The sequence below is a fragment of the Rhodnius prolixus genome, unplaced genomic scaffold (assembly GCF_049639745.1).
Source record: "Rhodnius prolixus isolate KJV_2025 unplaced genomic scaffold, Rpr scaffold_1, whole genome shotgun sequence".
NCBI classification, from domain to species: domain Eukaryota; kingdom Metazoa; phylum Arthropoda; class Insecta; order Hemiptera; family Reduviidae; genus Rhodnius; species Rhodnius prolixus.
This window is the reverse complement of record NW_027411581.1, coordinates 21,004,306-21,026,152: the sequence shown is the minus strand read 5'-3', so window position 1 is coordinate 21,026,152 and position 21,847 is coordinate 21,004,306. Positions and strand designations below refer to the sequence as shown.

Here is a 21,847-nt window from a genome sequence, read left to right as displayed (position 1 = left end):
ATGATTACATTTTTAATTATAATAAATTGCATTATTAGATTTAGATAAGGATCATTTCATCACAGTATGAATTATAATTGTTTAGTTTTGAATCAGGCAGGTTTTCTCAACCGAGGTTTCCATGGAAATATGAGGGCCCTGAGTACAAAATAAGTGGTTTTTATAAATTTTCTTTGTGACTGTCCGTGAATGAGGTTTTTTTTTATACGCAGTTAAATACTAAAATTGCAAGACAAGATATCATGCGTGTACAGTACTAAATGTTCAATAGATATGATATTTTATAAAAACTAAAAAGGGTGGTTTGGATTTCGAAATAAATCCATTTTTTCATCGCAAGGAATAATTCGTTTCACGAAACGAACTTCACTAGGGTACTGGATAAAAATTTTAAAGAATTCAATACGGCGTGCAGAATGCTTTTGATGTAACTGTTTTAAACATGTTCATGAAAATAAAAGGAATTTCAGTTCAAACCCTGATATTAACCTTTTCTTTGATAGCAAAATTTTGATATTAAGCCTTCGCAGACCGCGACACCTAATCCGGTAGTTGGATACTGAGCTTTGTCGGAAAATACTGGCATTTAGTCAATATTCCGCAAGGGTAATGCGAGACGGGAAACTTAGGTGAAGGCAAAATCTCTATACTGATTAACCTACCTCTGATTGTAGATGAAAGTACGGACGCAGTTAGGCATATAATAAAATACGCGCTACTACCGATAAAATGAAAGAAGTTAAGTTTCAGTTTAGCTGTGAAGATAGTCGAGTTGCTCAATGCTATGGGCTTGCAGGAAGCTACGAAGAATTCTCAACTACAGAATAAGGAGCGAGGAAAGAATAGTGATTAGGCTGACCTCTAGATTGCCATTTCATAGTTATGCGCGGCCTTATCAGATAAATTGTATTAAATATGTAAAATAAATTTCAAATTTGAAGATAAATAGTTAACCAGAAGAAGTAAGTTACGGAATAGATTCTTTGATATATTTTTTGTTTTAATGCTGGGGATCATATCAGATTTTTTGTATGGAAAAATTCTGCTGGATTTTAAGGACAAAACTAATACTTTTTTTCTGTTTTAATCGATTTCATCAATTATAATATGTACAATTTAATTATATTATGTATATATGTATACATATAAAATCTTAAATTAAAAGAAGCTTCTTATTGTACAGTAATATAAAAAATATTTTTTTTAAGAAAGACTTCTTCTCTAAGGTGACTTTTTTACATATACAGTATATCACAAATAGTTACATATTCAGATAAACAACAATATTATAACTGTTTATTATTTAACTTACCTTAACATCAGTCAATTATTAACACGGATTTACAGAAATCATGTTTTTATTTTATGAGCAAAACGATTTTTTTTTTTTTTTTTTACGTTCATAATAATATTAATGAAAACATAAGCGTGTGTACTTTTGGGTAATTATTGTTTTTTATTTTAAATATAAAAATAAGGTATCCATACAATTTATTATACACCATTCTTATTTACGACAATAACTACAAAACATGAGAGTTTATCTAATGGAAGAGCTGGTAAAGGAAATGAGATAAACAATACCAACGCATTCTGTAAATTCAGTTAAAATACATTACATATATAATTATATATTCAAAATAATCTCTTGAAATTCTATGATAATTTCCTATGAAATTAAGATTGTGATGATAATAATGCTTTTTTTTGTTTCTTTTTTTTTAGGAAAGATGTAAGTCAAAGTAAATAAATGACAATTTCACTCTTGAATGAAAAAATATTAAATATTACCATAGATAAAATAAAATACATCCTTTCCTGAAGAATAAGCGTTTAATAAGTGCTATCAAAGCGAATATTAAAATAAACACTCTCGCCTAGGTTCTGCGGTTATTCAAACATGACAATGTGGCTAAAAATTAAAACAGCCCAGTTTTGACTTTCCTTAAAGGCATATAAATGTAACAATCGAAATGAATATTAACATTGATTTTATCCGTTGTTTTGTTTTGACTAGAGGATTTACATTTATCTTCAGCGAAGGGCTCATCTATTTCAGGTTCTTTTAGACACATACAGATATGTGACTTCCTACCACATTCTCCACAATTTCTGACAATATCAGCATTATAGATGTATGCATATGTTCAACATTTGATTCATTCTTTGGAAGAGAACACATTTAAGAAATTAAAATTATTCTGAGCTTCAAGGTGTTTTATTTTTTATTTTTTAGACAGTTCACGTCCCCCTCTTCTTTAAACCTCTGAATTCTATCTTGTAAAAACATGCCACATAACTCATTTAATGTGTTAAACAGTTACTGCGATTCCGGAACTATTTATTGAAATTACGAATGTTCGGAATTTTCCCTTTCTTACCCGCAAAATATATAAATATAGCTAACGTTAGATTTTGTGACAAAATGAAAAAATAAAATAAATGTATCAACTTTTTATGAGGAAAATGTACTGCGTAATTTACTGCTTAGGTCCTAGGTTGTATGTGTAAGACAATAGTGAACAAATTTAAACAGATTCAGTAAATACGGGCGCTCTTACGACAAACTTCTGCTAAGAGGGTTTATACAAACGCAGTTCATTCAGTTAAATTCTGGCTACAAAAGCTGTTTAGATCGTTTATTTTTTTTTCTCTAAAAGTATAATTTACGATAAACGTTTGGTATTAGAAATTTAACTACTTCTAATTAATCTGCTTTTAATCTAAGACACTAACTGCAGTTCTACACTTTCGATAAATGAAAAAATAAATCATAAATCATACAAAAATCTTCTGGAACTCATTTATTTATTTTTAAAAATATGTAAGTATGTATTTATATATATTTTTTTACTAAAGAAATTATTAAGAAAAGATAATTTATTGCTTTCAATTTAGTCAATTGTTTCAACTTACAAGCATATAGTAAAGTAATCGCCTATTATTTCAGGGTGGGCTTAACGTACAACTACCAATTAGGTGTCGTGGACGGGGCGGAAGCTCATACTTTACAGTAAACAGTTTGTTCTAACAAATAAAAAGTAGTCTTACGCTGGTTTCGAACTGGGGATCTCCCATTAAAAGCCACGCTTTTGACCACTAGACCAGCACCCGCCCCTTTCAAGCATATAAGTGGACTTCGAGAAGTATATTTTTTGTTCAGAAATCAAAATACTCATGGCTGTATTAAGTAAAATTTGAAATTCAAAAAGCAAAATTTAATTTTTCAGTCTGAAGTTAAAATAAATGAGATCATGATGTTCTTTTTTTGCTTCGAAAAATAAATAAATATCCTAGAAATGTTTTTTTTTCTAATCCTTTTGCATTTAAGGGTTGTTTTTGAATAATTATCAACATAAAATGAGACATTAAGCTTTCAGAGAGCACAAATTAAGCTAAAATATTCAACTTTTATGATTAAAAAGTTGATAAAGAGCTTGCACATAGATAATGAATAAGAGATCACAGAGAATTTTTCATGTGAATAATGGAAAACGTGTTATCTTAAACCTGGTTAGTTTTTAAGTATTATTGCGATGTTCTAACACTAATAATCGTTTATAAAATGTAAATGCTGTTTAAGGTATTTCAATTCCAACTGATTCTATTCGGGAGGAAACATAATGTATGTGAACGCATTGGCGCCCGCAAGACGTTTTCAAGGAGGAGGCCAATTAACATTTTAAGTATAAATATTTTGTATGCTTATTATTTTATATATATTTATATAATAAGTATACATATTATGTATAATTATTATATATAATAATAACATATATATATAAAGGAATAGTTTTTGAAATGTTTCCTTAAGGTATGGCATCTCTTACCTGTAAGATCAAAGCACTCACAAGCATGAATGATATTGTGCAGACCTATCCCCTGCATTTTTCTAATAATTTTTTTCAGGAAAAACAAATATTTAATTTATTTAATTTACATTTTTACTGATAAATATAATAAATTAAAAATTTAAAAAATGATATATCGATTTTTATTTAAAAAGGCCAGTCAACTCGGTTTTTCTTGAAACATTTTTAGTAGTTAAAAATTAGTTTATTATAAAGTTTTACTTTAAAAAAAAACCGGGAGGGGTGGCATATGACTCAACTGATCCCTACTCTGGAAGCATTATCTTTGAAGTCCCAGCATAACAAACAATCTTCAATTCGATTATCTAAATAAATAAAACTTTAACAAATTTTCAAAAATAAATTGCCATTCATATACAGGATGGTCCATTTAAAACGCACCAATCGCTAATAACTTTTTAGGAAAGCGGAAATCCGGAAAACCCTATTAAATAAACTATGTTTTTTTAGGTCTACTTTTCAAATTTATGTCTAAATTTTATTTAAAATGTATTTATGAATTATTACATACCCGGGATTCGAACTGGGGATCTCCCACTTACAAAGCCACGCTCTTGACCACTAGACCAACTACCGCACCTCCCTGGCAAGATATTCTTACCGTAATCATAGGTCAAGAAGTCTTGCATATGAGGTGATGAATGCTTTTATTTGATGATGAAACAAATTTATTCTGATTCTCCCACAACCATTACATTACTACTTTTTTGAAATATTCAATTATTATTATTATTTTTTTTTTTTTTTAGCGTCACAAATAACATTTTTTGCAGTCAGAGGACCTCCCAAAACGTGTATTTCTGGTGGAAAATTAATAATGAAAACCGACCAAGAATAGAGAAAATTGTAAATTTGATCTAAAATATCTCGACAAATATTAGGGATATCGAAACGGGGTCAACGTCATTTTTCACAATTTTTTATGTAGTTTTCATAATCATTGTCAAAACCAGTGGTCCTTATGAACTCCGATCAGTTTTTTGGCCGTAACTCCGCCAAAAATGAAGATAAAGCGTCGAGGGTGAAAAATCTGAAATCTAGTCCAAAAAAAACTTATAGTTTACTTAATAGGGTTTTCCGGATTTCCGCTTTCCTAAAAAGTTATTAGCAATTGGTGCGTTTTAAATGGATCATCCTGTATATGCAGAAGATCGAGGATTTCGTTTGCAAATATGGAAAAGAAGATTCTTTCTTTATAGTAATAAAATAGAAGTGCTAATTGTCAATCTAATAAGATCATTTCGCAGGAAGCAGCTGACAATTGCAGCCACAGGAGTTAGTTCATTCTGTGCACGCCTTGGTAGGTAATTTATTTTGTTTCGAAGAACCCTTTCGATTGCTACTTTTCTAGCATCAAATGCAATTTTTTTAAAAACGCCGAATTGATCTTCAGTTGGGGAGGTATCTTTCATCAAGTCGCAATATTATTATAGCGTATTTGTGTTGACATCTCCTGCAAACTATTCGTAAAAACTACATCCCCATCTGTACAAACGAAATGCTTCCTGGTCCCCGGCAAACAAAGCAAAAGTTTAGTTAAATAATTCTATAAATAGAGGGAAGCACTGTGCTACTTATTATATAACTTTTAGGGGAAGGCAGACAGTTTCTCGTGTTGACCAGCTAAACAGTCCACACAGCAGAAATCACTAAAATCATAATAATAAACACCTTAAAGCTATCTTATTTCAACATTCCTTGTAAAAGGTTAAGCTCTAGACCTAATTCATATTTTAGTAAAAAATAAAGCAGCATATGTATAATGTATAAATATTCCGGTAAATATTTTTTAACACGAATAATTTATTTTGTTCTTCTTCTTTATTAAGTACAAGAAAGGGAAGTAGTTGCTGCATTTTGTACACACACCATCCAACCTCTCTAACTTATATAACAAACACAAAGCGCTTTTAACAACTTTAAAAAAAAAAAAAAAACAAAAAAGGTTTTAAATTTAAGGAACGAACTTTTTAAAGGGCCCAGAAAAAAAAAAACGCATTCAGTCTTAATCTCTGGCGGGATCTAACGAAAGGTTAAGTTTACTTGAAAGCAATGGAGAATGAGAGCCAGAATCAGTTTCTGAATTAAATGAATTTTCACTACAACCTGATTGCAAAAGTTTACATGTTGAATATGAATCGTCTTTATCAACTGCTCTTTCTTCATCATTTTGTGAAAAATCAAAACGTATTTGTACAGGATCTTTGGTAGTTTCTACGATAGGAGCTTTTTTAACAACATCTATTACGATTGGTTCACTTTCTTTATCATCAATTTTAATATTTACCGATGTATCTTTTCTCTCATTTATTGGAACTTCTTCATTAGCTAATTCACCATTTGATTTTTGCCCAAATTTAATAACTATTTCTGCTTTTTTAATTTGAAGTTTTAAAACTGAATCACTTTTATTGGCACTATTCACATCGTTTTGTTTATAAGCAGCTACACTATCTTCTTTCGTGTTCCTTGTACAATCATTTGAATCACTGGATATTATTTTCCCTTCAGATTCATTATTCCTAAGAAATAACATAGAAAAAATTAATAAATTTTCTGGTAAACTCATAAAGGTAGAGTTTGTAATAATTAAATTCCCAAAAGCAGAAATTATTTCTAATTATAGAGAAAACATTACTTCTGTTTGCTGTTTTCTAAGATTTTTTTTTCTATTACCCAACTACTCTTAAAAAACAAATAATGCATTATTGCGGATTTTAGTTTTTAACGGAATCCCTTGTTCGAAGGATAAAATGGCTTTTACATGTTGGTTAATATCTGAGTTTTATCTGTCTGCGAGATAAGCTTGCATTATTCAAAATGATCGCGGAAAATTAAAATCTGAAATGAAAAGCTTTCGAACAAAATAAGCCCACCCAAAGTACCACATAACTTAGTCGAAATTCTGTTCACTGTTTCTTGGTTTAAACTTGAAAATGTTTAAGCGGATTTTGAAGCGCACCTCTAAAGTCCGAAATTAGTATTGTACAGATCTAACAACTATATAGGAGTACGAAAATCACAAATTGGAAGAATATAAATCCATCGGAAATACATCAGTTTAGAATGTCTTTTCGAATTTTTCTGAAATTCTCTAAGCTAACAGAAAGGATTTTTTTTCCGAACTTGGACATAAAGTGTATTAGGTTTATCACCTTGGTTTGATTCTTTTTATACTGATGGTCTTTGCAAGAACAGTATCGTCATGCTTTTTCTTTTATGACAGTGAAAAAATTGAACTGAGTAATATTTAAGTCAACTATTTCTTTTAGTAAAAACTTCAAATTTCAAGAAAATTTAATTACGTAAGTTTTGATAGGAGAAAGTCTTATGTTTTCACAGCAGATTTTTAGTAATACTAACCATTTTTCTATTATCAATTGAAGCATTATAATTTTTATTATTCATCATCAAATTATTAATTAAATTAGCCAGTTCGTCCCACCAATTTGAAGGAATTATTTGTCATTTAAACGCATTGCCAATTAAAAAAAAACATTCCAATTTCTTCATTAAATCTGCTTCTCAAGTTTTTGAAATACTGTTGAACAATGTGTATTTAAATCATATAACTCTGATATAGAAATTAAAACATTTTTTGTTATTTGGTGTAAATATGGGGTACAAAAACGAACACAAAAGCGGATATAGCTATACGTCTGAACTTAAAATGAAATAATCTATTAACTGCTATATTTTTTTATTTTTGAACGTTGCTGCAAAAATTTTAGCTTGGGTGATGAAATAAAACCAAAAAGAAAAATATTGTTTAATATAATAAATTAATTTACCTTTGGGCAGTATTTACAGATGATTCTGCCCCAGAACCTTTTCCGATTTTAATGTGCCATGAAGTTGCCACATCGTCATTTCTTTGATTACTTACAGGAGCCACAGTAACACCTTCCAAATTTCCATCACCTTCATCAGAACCACAGTACTGGTCATTCTGAACACAAACACTACTTTCATCGTTAAAAAATATATGCAAATTACGAACTCCTTTTAAATCGATACTTGTTTCATCTTTATAATTGCCATTTTCAGGAACAGTTCTAGTTTTTGTATCGTTTCTTTGGCTTGTACTGGAACTTCCATCTGCAGAAAGTGGAGGCGCTGAGGGTTGAACATTCAATGGTTGTTTTTCTGGTGCATTTTGCACATATATTACTCTGCAAAAGGCAGACTACAAGATTATTATTTGAAAAGATTCATTGCTTCACATCAAATGTATTTATTTTATTATTGGCAACAAAATATGAATATACAGATTCAAAATCAAAGTTTTTTAAAAGTTATTTATATTTTTTAATTTTTAAATGTCTCAAAAAAGTTACAAACGTGTAATAATTAAGGGTTTTTTTGTCATTCTTGTAAAAAGTTTGAAAAAAAAAATTGTTGATAGATTGAAAATTAAACGTACGAGTAATATCATTTCAGCAAAGAAACTGATCAGATTTAGGTTATTAAAGAAGAAGGATTTAATGTATACATCCCTATATTTGTTAAAATGAAGTTCAGATGTTAAAGATGACAATAATGAGTAAATTAAAAGTTATTTGGGATCCACCTAAGCAAACGCTCGAATTTGTTTCAGAAGACAACACAAAAAACAAATGAGGTAAAATATTAACTCAATCAATTGTTTTGTAACAATAAAAGGTCAATACAATTACGTGAAATAAGAGTTTCATGTGTATATAGGGGAGAGGTAACTCAATTAAAAATTGGATGAGACTGAATTATTTATTTAAACAAATGTAAGGGTTATTTGGCACGTGATAGTGTGTAAAAAATCATATGACGATTTTTTAAAGGCAAAATTGTGTCAAATTGGAAGTTCTCTCTTCTTAGCAACCTACCACGACTTCTGTCCTAGTTTATTTTTATACAAAAAAAAAATACAGATCCCGAAAGTAATATACTTACAGAATTGTAAGCACATTTCAAAAATAGTTTTGAAAACTCATTTTCAGTCCTGAGTCTTAATAAACAGCTTTATTAAAGAAAAAGGTACCTGTCATAGTGTTAAATAATCTCAAAGAATAACCGTTATTAAGGGATGATCGTCAAAACTTAAGAGCGTATCGTTGTAAAACACCCAACTTTGACAATTTTTTTCTCTTTTTATATAAAAGATAAAATTCCCAAATTTTCTTTTTAATATAGTGCAAATCCTCCTTTACAACTGTAATTTCCCCAGATCTAATAGATTTCGATGAAAAAGTTGCCGAAAATGAATTCGGAATTTCATGTAGATGGGCCTTTTAGGGGTCTCGATATTCTACATTCCGTGGGAGAGGAGTTAGCCCCGTGTATGTAAGGCCCCCTCTAAAACTATTGTTACTAATAACTCTGTAAATCTTAAACCGATTTCGTTCAAATTTGGTAGAATGAAGGGATTAGGGTTTCCCTACGTAACGTTGGAGCGCTATCCCGCTCTTACAAGTACTAAGAATAGGTGTTGCCATCGTTTCAAATTATCGACACGAGAGCCCATTTTCGTGAATGAAGTGTCATTTCATTCCAAATTTTATGTAAATATGGATTTTGTGGGCCTCGACTTTTTAATAGATGCCAACGACGATTAATTTATAAATATTGTTAAATCAAAATGTATCTAATATTTCCCAACCTAAAAAGAAATTTAGGAGAAATTATATAGTTTTATTCTAATCTTCTCTTAAATAACCTTACCATCACAATTAATTTACTATCAATTTTCCAGATAACATATTTCTATATAAAGAACAAGTGATTTAATAAGTAAAATTATTTGAATTTAAACTGTAAGTAATAATAACAATGTCATTCCAATTCTAGATTATTAAAAAAAACAACAAAAATTTAAAAAACATAAATCTTTAGTTATATTTGACAAAACAAAATTTTAAAACATTTGCAAACTAATCAAACGCTTATGCGTTGAATGGTATCTTCCAATCAACTAATGTGCTTATTAAAGAAAAAATTATTTCATTTTAATTCTTAAACACAATTTCAAAATGCAATCTTTTGCCGAAATAATTTAATAAATAATCACAACTTACCTGTTAAAAGACTTCCATCTCTGACAAATTTGCATATAAGCTTTACATTGAATGTACATAAAAACAACACCACCGGTGAAACCAATTGCAACGACTATTAATTTAGTCCAAAATGGCCATTCCAGCAAACCGTAGTGTATTTCTTCTGCAGTTCTATGTATTAAAACGTAAAGTGACCAAACAACACAGGTTAACGCAATTGCATGAAACATCACTGCACACAACAATTTGCGCCTTTCGAATCCAGTCATTTCCAAAGGTTCCCACTGAAAATATATGATTTAGTAATTAAAAAAGAATGACATTTCAAAGCAATGTGATTTGTCAACACTCACTTCCATAAACGGCTTAGTTTTTGTATGCATTATGAACTGAAATTTGCATAATTCACAACACCTAATATTGGATGATTTTATCCATTGTTGCAGGCATGTTTGATGCACAAATCGCAAAGATCCAGAACAATAACAAGGGGCAATTAAACCTCCTTCTGAGTCCCCTTCACAATGACAGATACGACAAATTTCCACACTTGTCGATGTGTGACTTGAAGTTTGTGATTCACTTCGACAAGATTCTTGACTTTTACTCGTTCGGACGTACATCTAAAAATAGTTTAATGTATCTTTAAAATATTATGTGTATTGCCCAATTATGTTATTACTTACCTGTGACCCAGTATTTTCTCGCACATCATTATCTGTACTGCAATCTAAAGGCGAAATATTAATGTGTTGCAAAGTCATAATTACCTTACTTAATGTTAAGTCTTGTTTTTCATTTCCCTATAAAAGTTTGTATTTATAAATAGCCATTTCTTCCTCGTAAAACCGAAACAAAGTATTGAGTTCTATTTATAACTATTATGACCTACTCTAAACTTTGTGATGAAAATAAATCTATCTGCCAATATGCAGAAGGAGTAATTTGTTAAACTTAAATAATTGTTATTGTTTACAAAAAAAATTTCTAGCCTGCCAATAGAGACCCCTATACCAATACGTGGGCGTGATCTACCCCCAGCTGATTCGAAACTCATATGTAGCAGTAGCAAATTCTAATTGACTAACGCTGACAGCTGTAGAGAGCAGCTGGCTGCTGTCTACAAACTACAACACTGGAGCATTTCAGATAATAGGTAATTTGCGTAAAGTGGGGACGTAATCGTAGAAGGCTGTATATACTGACAGCATAAACACAAACAGTATAAAAGGTCTGATCAAGCAGCGCTGAAGTTGGGCGTGCGCCGCAGTATTTGATATTTTAATTTCATATTATCTATTGTATTCAAATGTTTTTTAATAATATGTAAACTTCAAAGATAATTAGAATTTAAAAAAAAATCGTTCCCATTTCGCAGTTTTCTTTTGAAATTAATATTTCAGTAACTGTGAACCGGGATTTTTATTTAGTAATAGTTGGTATGAAATGTCGATTGCAGGATCATGACTGTGACTATTGTTGAATGTTTAGCTTAGTTTAGTTACTGTGTAGCTCTTGCTGTGTCGGTTATAGGGAAGTTTCTATCAGCATTATGAGTGTTCATAATGAAAGGATTATCCTGGAACCTATTAATTTATAATTTTTTTCGTTTTAGTTAGATTTTTTAAAAATGGAAGATCTTAGAAAAAGAATACCAGAAAAGAAAGAACTAAGCCCCAAATCATCAGAGGGTGAGAGTGACCATGTAAGTTTCATAGTTTTATGAATATATAAACTATATGATTTTAAATATAAGGGATTTGTTCAAACTCATCATATTTAAATTCAGAGATTAATAATTTTGTTTATCTGCTTAATTTCGTTTTAATATTTTGTACTTCTTTAAAGGAAACCCTTCAAGAGAAATTCTTACATAATGGATCCTTATTTTTTTTTCTAATATCAATCAATATGTATGGAGATTATATGTAAATCTTTTAGAAAGAAGATGCAGACTCAGAAGATGACAAGATTGATGTATCCCATGTTATACCCCAGGGAACGGATAAAACCCCGGAAGTACTGGACTCAGCACTTAGTGGTCTACCTGCAAGGTTTGTTTCAATACTGTTCCGAATATGCCTGTTTCAGAAAGAGTACTTTCATTGGGTTTAACAGAACATTTAACCATTACTGATAACAGAAATGCTGTTTTTTCCTATGTCTTATTTATTTTTTGGTAAGTTTGTTTTCTTTCATGCGGCATTTAAACAATCTATATTTATTTTGAACTCTCTTTATTTAATTCACAACTCCCCTTTGGCCTCAAGTAGATGTGATTGTGCATAATGTATAAACAAAATATATTGAAAGAATGAAAGGAGGGCCATCTAACGATGGCCTATGAGTCGGCTAACTCAGGATAGTGATGAAGTGAATGCGAAGGATGCCCTTATGTACCACGCAATCAGTTGATCGCGAAGACATCGACACTTCAGCTCACTTGAGGAACTCCTGTGAGGATTGGGTAAATAGGAGAGGAGGAAGAGCCTTGGATAACTTGAAAGAAGAGGACTGATAGGTAGTGGCGATTGTGTGCACTACAAGGTGAGCTTGGTGGATAGGAGAGTGACAGTTTCGCGATAGTAGACGACGATGAGAAGATGTTTTTCTGGCGAATTAGGAGCAGCCTATCAAGCACTTATTATTGGGTTGTCCGGAAAATAAGGCAGGATTATGGTTTTAAAAGAGAAAAATATAAATTAATGATTTATGTTTTAACAATCAAAATAGTCTCCATTACTTTCTATACATTTCTGCTAACGTTTGGGTAACTTTACCGTACCCTCTGTATAGAATTTGGAATCCTTAGAATTTATAAATTCAGAAAACGCATCTAATGTTTTTTGGTCAATAAGTTTTTTATTTTGTAAATAGCAGTCCAGGTGTCTAAAAAAAATGGTAATCAGTAGGCGACAGGTCCGGTGAGTAGGGCGGGTGTGGCAGAGTCTCATAGCCAAGCTCCAACAATTTTCGGGTAGTCAAACGTGAGATATGTGGCCGAGTGTTGTCATGCAACAGAATGGGCCCCTTTCGATTGACTAAAGATGACTTCATTATTGCCAAATTCTGATGCATTACGTCAATTTGGTTACAACACGATTCGGCATTGATGTTTTCGCCAGGATTGAAGAAGCTGTAATGAATCAGACTAAATGAAACCCACCAAACAGATAAACAAAATAATATTGTTATACATATATTAGTAAACATATAAAATATTAATATTATTTTAATATGTATTGTAAAATTTATAAAGTCGTTAAAATAGAAAATTTTATGACAAGGTGAGAGATTGTACTCCCCCTAAATAAAAAAAATACATTTTTGGGGGAATAAGTAAAATAAGTAACGTAAAATCTTATATTGAAAATTGTTTCTGTAAAGTCGCATTTTCGACGGTAATTTTGTCAAAACTAATCTAGCTTGGAACCTCCCGCGAGTTTTATTTCTTGAGATATTTTGTATCGTAAATACTCTTCACATCGTGTTCTTGAACCTTAAACAGGTATTTATTTTCGATGAAAGCTCGGTTTTACAAATTGGACACGATTGCAGTACTTACTCTTATTGGAAGTAAGAGGAGCTAAAAAACCTTGAATCTATATATATACATATATATAATTTAATTTATACTGTATAACATATATATATATCCATTAAAAAAAAAGAATTCCTCATTTTTTTTTTACCTACTCTTTGACATATATCAATGTGTCAACTACGATAAGAATTTGAAAATAAAATAAATTTAAATAATTATTTTTTTTAATCTATGGATCCAATTCAAAGCTTTGTATAATTCATAAGTCAAATGGTGTGAACATTGACATGCAAATCTGCGTGCTTTTCTAAAAGAGAAAAATTAAAGAAAAAAAGTTGAAATTATTTTGGAAGATCTCTTGTTTAAATTAAATTAGTATTAGTTAGAGCGATTTAGGCCTTTCCTTTCTATGAGAACTTCAAGCCATTTAGTTACCGAACGCTGATGATGTTCATTCAAATTCGCTATCAGGACCATTTCATTCTGCAGTTGATTTGTACTCGTAATGGCGACTGAGCATAAATTGGTCTTATTTTCTAGTTACTTATTGTTTCTTTTGAAGTTATTTTTCTGGCAAAGTTTTTGTATCTTGTTCATAATTACACTAAAAAGCAAAGGACTTAGGCTCTCACCCTGCCTTAAATCTCTTTGTTCTTTAAATGTACTCTCCCATTTAGTCGAATTATCGCCTTGTAATTCTGGTAAAGTGACTTAATGGCCCTTAGAAGTTAAATTCTTGACCTTAGGCATTAGCAAGTTTTAAGGATTAGAAACTGCTCAGATTATATGTGAATTTTATTAGTTAAATTTAAATTGATTTACTTTCTCTTGCTTACAGATGGAGAAACTGGATAATAAGAGGAATTTTTACTCTTCTTATGATTGGACTGTTTGGTCTGATTATTTATTGGGGACCTCTTGCACTTATGATTACGGTAAGCATTTTATAATTAAGTTTATATTTATTGCTGAATTAAATCACGATGTAAAAAATATCAGTTTTAATAAAATGTAGAATGTTTGAAAAAAGTATTAAGTCCATTTAGTCAACCTGAAAGATAGGTTATTTTAAGGAAACACTGTGAATTTGTAAATAGAACTTTTTTTTTGTTTTGAAGCTTGTGATTTTTACTCAGCGAATGTTTGTTACTTAATGTTGCTTAATGCTTTAATAGTGAATGAGGCTGTAGATTATTTACCACTCTCTAAGGTATCCATCACCATTTTTAAAATGTGTGTGCCACAACACCTAAGACGTTAAAATCTTGGACCGCCAAGCTATGAAGTATTGTGGTACTAGGTTCTCTTACCGGTTTTCGCCTAAGAATTGTATGCACAGTAAGATGAATTTAAAATTAATGAGTAACATTTAAGAAATCGAAATTTATTCACTGTAAACAAAAAAAAAATCTTGTGATAAATTTTGTATATACTTGAGTGACTTGATTTTATTTAGTCCTGTTACTCTTTTTCACCGACTACATGTTTTGCTTTGTTATAGTAATTTCAAATTTGTAAATGTTTTAGTGAACCCTTAGCAAGTGATAAAATATTAGTGTAGCATGTCGCTGACCAAGACAATAAGTAGTTGGACTTATTGTCCTCCTCCTCCAAAAGAAAAAAAAAGACAAAGTTTTGTTTTATTTTAAGATATCAAATTACTGAAGTTTGATTCGTTCCGTACGCTCAGTCATCTACTATTAACAGATAATTATATTTTTGTTTGTATTTTTCAGACCCTTTTGGTGCAAGTAAAGTGTTTTGAGGAAATTATTAACATTGGTTACGCAGTATATCGAATACATGGACTTCCGTGGTTTCGGTCTCTGTCTTGGTACTTCTTAATCACATCGAATTATTTTTTCTATGGAGAAAGTCTGGTTGACTACTTTGGCGTCGCCATTAATCGAACAGTAGGTTTTTTTTTACTTTCTGGACTGATAACCTAATTTGTAATTTTCTTAATGTTCTTTTTTTTCTTTTTTTAAGGATTTTCTAAGAGTGTTGGTGACGTACCACCGATTTATTTCATTTTGTCTTTATATTGTTGGATTCGTTTGGTTTGTGCTCTCTTTGGTTAATAAGTATTATATGAAACAATTTTCATTGTTCGCTTGGACGCATGTTTCGTTACTCATTGTGGTAACACAGAGTTATCTCATCATTCAGAATATTTTCCAGGGATTGATCTGGTGAGTTTACAGTGCAGATTTCTATTTTTTTTTTTATTTCCACTCTAAATATTATTCTTGGGCATGAAAATTAAAAATAATCTTAATCGAATCAAAGTTTCAAGAGAGAATGAGTGGAATCATTGTTCGATACCTGAAGCTCCACTCAACCTTGTGGTCAAGGTTCAGCATTGGATGCGCATAGGTGGCTGGAACATCTGCTATTCCAACTAAAGTGGTAATAAGTTCAAAAAGGAAGGGAAATTAAAGGCGCCAATGGCCGTGGTAGTCGATGCGCCAAAAAATTAAGTAAAATAAATAATTTAATTAGAGAACTTTTAACTAGCTTTGATAAAAGTATCCTTTATTTAAATGACAAACAATTCATCTAGATGCAATTGTGTGAAGAAAATATTAGATTCATGAGTGACTTACAGGAATAGCTGCAAAGTCGAAGCTCTTCTCAACTATGGGAAGAACTACTCTGGCCCCCATTTTGTTTGGTTTTCAGTGAATGTAGGCACAGTCTCTGAAAAATAACCAGACAAGGAGGTTTGATAAAGTTGAATTTATCTTTTGTAAAATTGAACCCAAGTAATTGTCCATATGAACCAAACATTGTACCACGGCCAACGGTGTTAGAACGGTTCTGCAGTATTCTAGGCCCTAGAATCTAGGGAATCAATTATTAATTTTTATAAAGAAACTATACAGTACATATTAATAAATATTGTTCCCATTAACAATAGTTTATTAGTTCGTAAAAGAAAAATTAGATTTAAAGAGTTTGTAGGAGGAAAGTTTTTGTTTAAGAAATTACATATTGAAATTATGAAACATTAACCTGAATAAATTCACAGTCGGCAGAAATCAAAGTATATAATATTAAGAAATTAGAATACTATTGGAGAGGAACTTCAACTAGTAGAAAGTGTACACTTCATAGATTTTTAGATTTTAAATCTTTTTTTTTATTATTATTAATCGTCATTTATCAGTTGAAGTTATTTCATTGCACAGCGCGATGGACTTATTTTGCTTCAGTAAAGTGTTAAATATTTGTTTAGTGTTTATTCATCTATTTGTTTAAATTTTATTTATGTTTTGACATTAAAAGCAATGCTTGTACGTTTCTGTATAGGTTTATCGTACCTGTGTCAATGATAGTGTGTAATGATGTATGGGCGTATTTATTTGGCTTCTTTTTTGGAAGGACTCCTTTAATTAAATTGTCTCCAAAGAAAACTTGGGAAGGTTTTATTGGTGGTGGTTTCGCAACAGTAATTTTTGGTCTAATTGTTAGTATTCTCTTATTATTAAATTTTTAGTAATAGTGATTACTAGTATAGTTTAAACTATCTTTATTTTTATGAAATATATTTATTTGGTAGATAAAGTTCTATTTTTATTATCTGCGAAAAGTTTAAGCAGAAATTATTATTTTGGTTTTTTTATTTTTGCTTGAGAAACATATGAGCCGTTCACTAAAGAAATCGATTTACTCCACTTTTTGAAATATCTTAAATTTAACTGTCAAAGCACTTGGTTCAGACGTAGCTTTTCATATTTATAATAAATTTTCCAGATAATATAGATAAACAACATTAAACGACTAATTTTATTTGACCATTGAATAATAAATAATTTATTTGAAGCCATTTTAACTCTATTCTCTAGAACAATTCAGCTCAAATTCAGTAACAGGCACTGAATGATAACAGTTAATTTATTTGAATTTTAAAAAACAATGTACGTTAATTTCATCGCATTTCTCCACTTTTTTTTTGGAGTTAATCGGGTTGTGCAGTGAACAGCTCATATATTCAATTAAGTGATTAGTCTTTTTGCTTATATTTTTTAAAAGTAAAACCCAAATATTTTTTTATATATGTATATTTTGAATTTAAAAGCGCGTCACCATCGAAATGGACCCGAAAATTAAAAAAAAATATGTAGTGTAGAACTGAAAAATGTCAATGCATAACTACTTAGCCTTATCCCTTACATTTCAAATGCTAACAATCTAAACGTTTGCTCATGGGCGTCTACATTTAGATAGATTGGGTTTTCTATAAGGCACTGATAGATTTATAATAATAGTGTAATATTCTTTTTATTGAGCGGATTGGCATTCTTTTGTTTATATTAGAAAGTAGGGAGTAATATTAAAATGATTAATCATTTTATTGTATACAAAAGCATCTCTAATGTGTCTAATAAGTTTCGTGATCGTGGTATAGTCCATTAAATAATTTAAGCTTTTGTTAGAATAATAAAAATATCGTTTGTCGACGGGAGTTAATCTGATTCGCATTATTGTTTTTTGAATGTTGCTTAATCACAACATAGAATTTATGACAAATTTTATTCTGAATTGAAAAAATTATAATTATCTGTTTCCTATAATATGCTGAATTAATATTTGTGGATTTCTTTATTAAAACACAATTCTACGTTTTTTGTTTTTTTTTATCGGAATTTATGTCTGTATATGTATCTTGACTAAGTAAAATTTGTCGGAAGCTTAAGTTGTAATGTTTTCTCTGGATTTCTTTTTTAATTGCCCTTACTAGGGAGGGGATGTATTGCGATCAAGCCAAGTTTTATAAATTGTGTTTTAACTGGAAATATTCGTTTTGAAGTCTGTTCCTAGAGTCAGAAAAATTGAATTTTAGAAAAAAAGTTTGGTATTTGTGTGTGGTATGTACGTGAGTCTGTCGCTTGGCTTCCAACGCTCTAGAAAAGCGTAGCACAAGGACAGAAGACATGAATATATGAAATTTCATATATAAGAATTAATTAAATAATATTTTGTAACTTTTTTTTTTAGGATGAAAATGAAAATTTAATATTATTACCGTCTCTAGAATAAAAAGTAAAACATAAAAATTAATGTGGTTACGAAATAAATTTTAAAAAAATTGGTGAAAACACACGTGTAAAAGGAGCATTTTTAACAATCGCCTAAAACGAACTCTGCCAGAAAAATTATTTAGATAAAAATTTTGATTCATGTAAGAAGATTTAGAAAGTTTAGAATAAATTAAAAAAAAAATCAAAGCTCGAAAAATTCAGTGATTAATTAATAAAGTACTACCGGTTGTTTTGGAATTTTCTTCAACTTAGAACTCTCCAATGCATTTAACCTTCCTAAAATATAAAATGTGGTAAGTCGTGCAATTTACTGATATGGTTCTTAAGAGGAAGTTTAACCTCCTCCTCTGCTAGAAGTGTCCTTAAATGAATTATCTTAGCAAAACGTTTCAATAAACGTTGTAGATTATAATAAGTAAAATATATGTAGTTAAAGAAAATCTCAACAGGGCGAAAAATTAAAAGTGATACTTCCGAATAAGGGATTTTGTCCTAAGTTGTAGATACGGCCTGGCAAGATCCTACCTATATGTAAGGTGTCAGCTTCCTGGAATTTCTGTTTCTAATATTCCCTGTGAACATTCGAAATCGATAATTTGGCATGATCGTAATACATTTCTTATCTGGTTAGAGAAATTAAAAATTGAAGATTTGAATAGGATTTTCAGTAAGTGATCTAAAAATATGTTACATATACGTAACATAGCTTTTTGGTCGGTACTTATGGTATTTATTTCTATTGTTTTAAATAGTAATCAAAATATGAATATTTGCTTTTCAGGCATCGTATATATTATGCCAGTATCAGTATTTTGTCTGTCCCATTGAATATTCAGAATCTTTAGGCCGAATGACAATGGAATGTGATCCATCACCATTATTTAAACCACAGCAGTATACATTGCCCCAATTTATTGGGAATGTTGCTAATGCAGTAAGTTTAGTTAATATTTCTTGATAAATAATTATAATTTAAGTTAAATTAGTTTAATTATATTAAGTAATGTTAGTATCTATTATATAGAGAAAAAAAGCACTAGATCTGTGTGGAATTTAAATTTCTCCTTCAGATTTCATTATTTCAACTGCAGTAATCTAGTTTATTTTTCACAGTTGGGCTTTGGGAGTACTATAACAACCTACCCATTTCTACTTCATTCTCTTTCTCTGTCATTATTTAGTTCTGTGATAGGACCTTTTGGTGGATTCTTCGCTAGCGGTTTCAAGAGAGCTTTTAAAATCAAGGTTATAAATTACAGTCGAATTTTGAAAAATGAATTTAAACGCGATTAAACCGATATTTACCAACTTTTTTTTGTTTAATTATTTTATGACAGGATTTCGGAGATGTCATTCCAGGCCATGGTGGAATTATGGATCGTTTCGATTGTCAGTATCTAATGGCAACATTCGTAAACGTTTATATTTCGAGTTTTATTCAGACTGCTTCACCTCAAAAGATATTGCAACAGGTAAGATGATTGTGGTTTTATTTATATTCTAATCATTCTGAAGCCATCGACTAAAGGGCGGACTTTCAGTATTTAAGTAAGTAAAGTCATTGCCAATTTTTTCAGTTGGGGCTTAACGTCCAACTACCAATTAGATGTCGTGGACGGGGGCGGAAGCTACTTTACTATAAACAATTTTAATTTACTACAAACAATACCAGAATAACCCCAATAAGAAAAATAGATTAATCGAAATTCTCAAGCAATAAGATAAAAGTATCTATCCTACACTTTTCTCTAAACTTGTGTCCGGCGTTCTGATTAACGAAGAAAAAAGGTTTCCATCAATCACCTGTCCAAACGAGATGATGGTTTGAACAATAAATCGTCTTTCAACTCTCTTTCACACCGGAATTAATGGAGCTAATGTAAGGCGCCTAGAAACTGGACCAGCGCTCATCCAACATTTCATCGACCGTTTAAAGTCCTCCCGTATATGCTGATTGTGATGGTAGGAAATCTTTACAAACGTAAAATAATAGTAACCGCTATAAAACGGTCATTAAAACTGTCCGGTAGGACAGTTGTATTAGGGTTGATCGTCAAAAACTGCACGAAAAAGCGTAACGTTGAAAAACACCCAACTTCGACCATTTTTTTTCATATAATATGTAATAACGTTCGATCTCTATTTATTCTTCAATCAAGGCTTCCCGTAATCGTTGTAGACTAATTACGCTGGGACTGTAGACTTGGACCATGCCTCTATAAATAAATAATTAATGTCAATGAAAAATTAAATAACTCATTTCTAGGTACTAACTTTGAAACCGGAGCAGCAGTTGTCTCTTTATTACATGTTGAAGGAAGCTTTGCATAATCAAGGCATTTTGGGTCAACACTAAATTCGTCTCAGATTTGAAAATATTTTTCATTTTTTCTTAGAATATTATTTTAAACCTTTAAGTACAGAAAGTATTCTTTGAAAATAAAAAACATGAACATTTTTAACCAATTTCAGTTGTAATGATGATTGGTAGATTATATTTATTTATGTATAGCGGTTCATTTTTATTTTTTTTACATTAAAATCTACGAATGATAAGATTAGAATATATTGGGACCTTAATAGTAACTTTATATGTTTATAGTAAAGAATTTAAAGTTATTATAATAATGTTACCATCAGACTCACATATATTTCATTTTTATTATTAGTAGATTTTGTGATTAAAAAATTAAAATTAATGCTGAAGAGAATTTATGATACAAGATAAAATTTTGGAAAATGAAGAAAGAAAAAACCTTTTATTATTTAAAATTTGCCATTCCTTTTACGGGGTGCTAATTTGATCTCTCCGAAAGAATAAATAAAAAGTACATTTAATTTTGTTTTATGAAGTCAGAAACAACTTCAAAAGTATTGATTATTCTATTATGTTTAAAAATTACATCCTCATAACATCTTGAAGAGTAATCATGTGCAAAATTGTTAGGGCCGATCTAGAATGGAACTGTAATTGAATGTCATTAAAGATTTTAAATGTGTAATGTGATGAAAGTGCAAAAAAAAAATACATAAATCATTAAAAATTCATTTTTTCTCTTTGAAAAATGTAAATTCCCTACTAGGAGCGAATCGTATATATTAATTACATATGAAAATAGTATGTAAAAATAAATAATCTTATTTGCTTTAAACAATTTGTAGATAACAAGTTCAAGGAAAAAGTATTTTTGAGTAGAAAACCGAGTTGATTATTATTCGATTCCTACAAGAAGTTATCTTGTGGTCTTTTTAATGTACCCTAAGTTTTTTTTTCCAATACCCTAATTTTTTACTTATATTTTTGCCATTGAATCTCCGCAATACTCATTTGCAGTGTGAAAATAAAGTTTTGTC

At 30.3% G+C, this 21,847-nt stretch overlaps 2 protein-coding genes across 5 annotated transcripts; one reads left to right on the top strand and one right to left on the bottom strand.

Annotated features, from left to right (window-relative positions):
• Positions 1 to 5,005: 5,005 nt before the first annotated feature.
• On the bottom strand, positions 5,006 to 11,078 carry LOC141457194 (uncharacterized). Of its 4 annotated transcripts, none has more exons than XM_074133846.1 (6): positions 10,797 to 11,078; positions 10,675 to 10,707; positions 10,258 to 10,527; positions 9,923 to 10,188; positions 7,664 to 8,044; positions 5,006 to 6,394 (listed from the first exon to the last, which is right to left on the bottom strand). In XM_074133846.1, exons 1-6 carry the CDS (start codon positions 10,959 to 10,961, stop codon positions 5,878 to 5,880), a joined length of 1,632 nt encoding a protein of 543 aa, XP_073989947.1. In that variant the 5' UTR covers positions 10,962 to 11,078; the 3' UTR covers positions 5,006 to 5,877. The 4 variants fall into 4 exon arrangements, with proteins under 4 accessions (XP_073989947.1, XP_073989942.1, XP_073989948.1 ...); XM_074133841.1 differs by having other exon boundaries at positions 10,591 to 10,707; positions 10,797 to 11,074; XM_074133850.1 differs by lacking the exon at positions 5,006 to 6,394 and adding an exon at positions 7,261 to 7,413 and having other exon boundaries at positions 10,591 to 10,707.
• Positions 11,079 to 11,373: 295 nt separating this feature from the next.
• On the top strand, positions 11,374 to 21,584 carry Cds (CDP-diacylglycerol synthase). The gene is made up of 10 exons (XM_074133858.1): positions 11,374 to 11,609; positions 11,846 to 11,958; positions 14,287 to 14,383; positions 15,185 to 15,361; positions 15,438 to 15,640; positions 16,761 to 16,917; positions 19,275 to 19,427; positions 19,607 to 19,738; positions 19,831 to 19,965; positions 20,760 to 21,584. The coding sequence occupies exons 1-10, from the start codon at positions 11,535 to 11,537 to the stop codon at positions 20,847 to 20,849; spliced, it is 1,332 nt and encodes a 443-aa protein (XP_073989959.1). The 5' UTR covers positions 11,374 to 11,534; the 3' UTR covers positions 20,850 to 21,584.
• Positions 21,585 to 21,847: the final 263 nt, after the last annotated feature.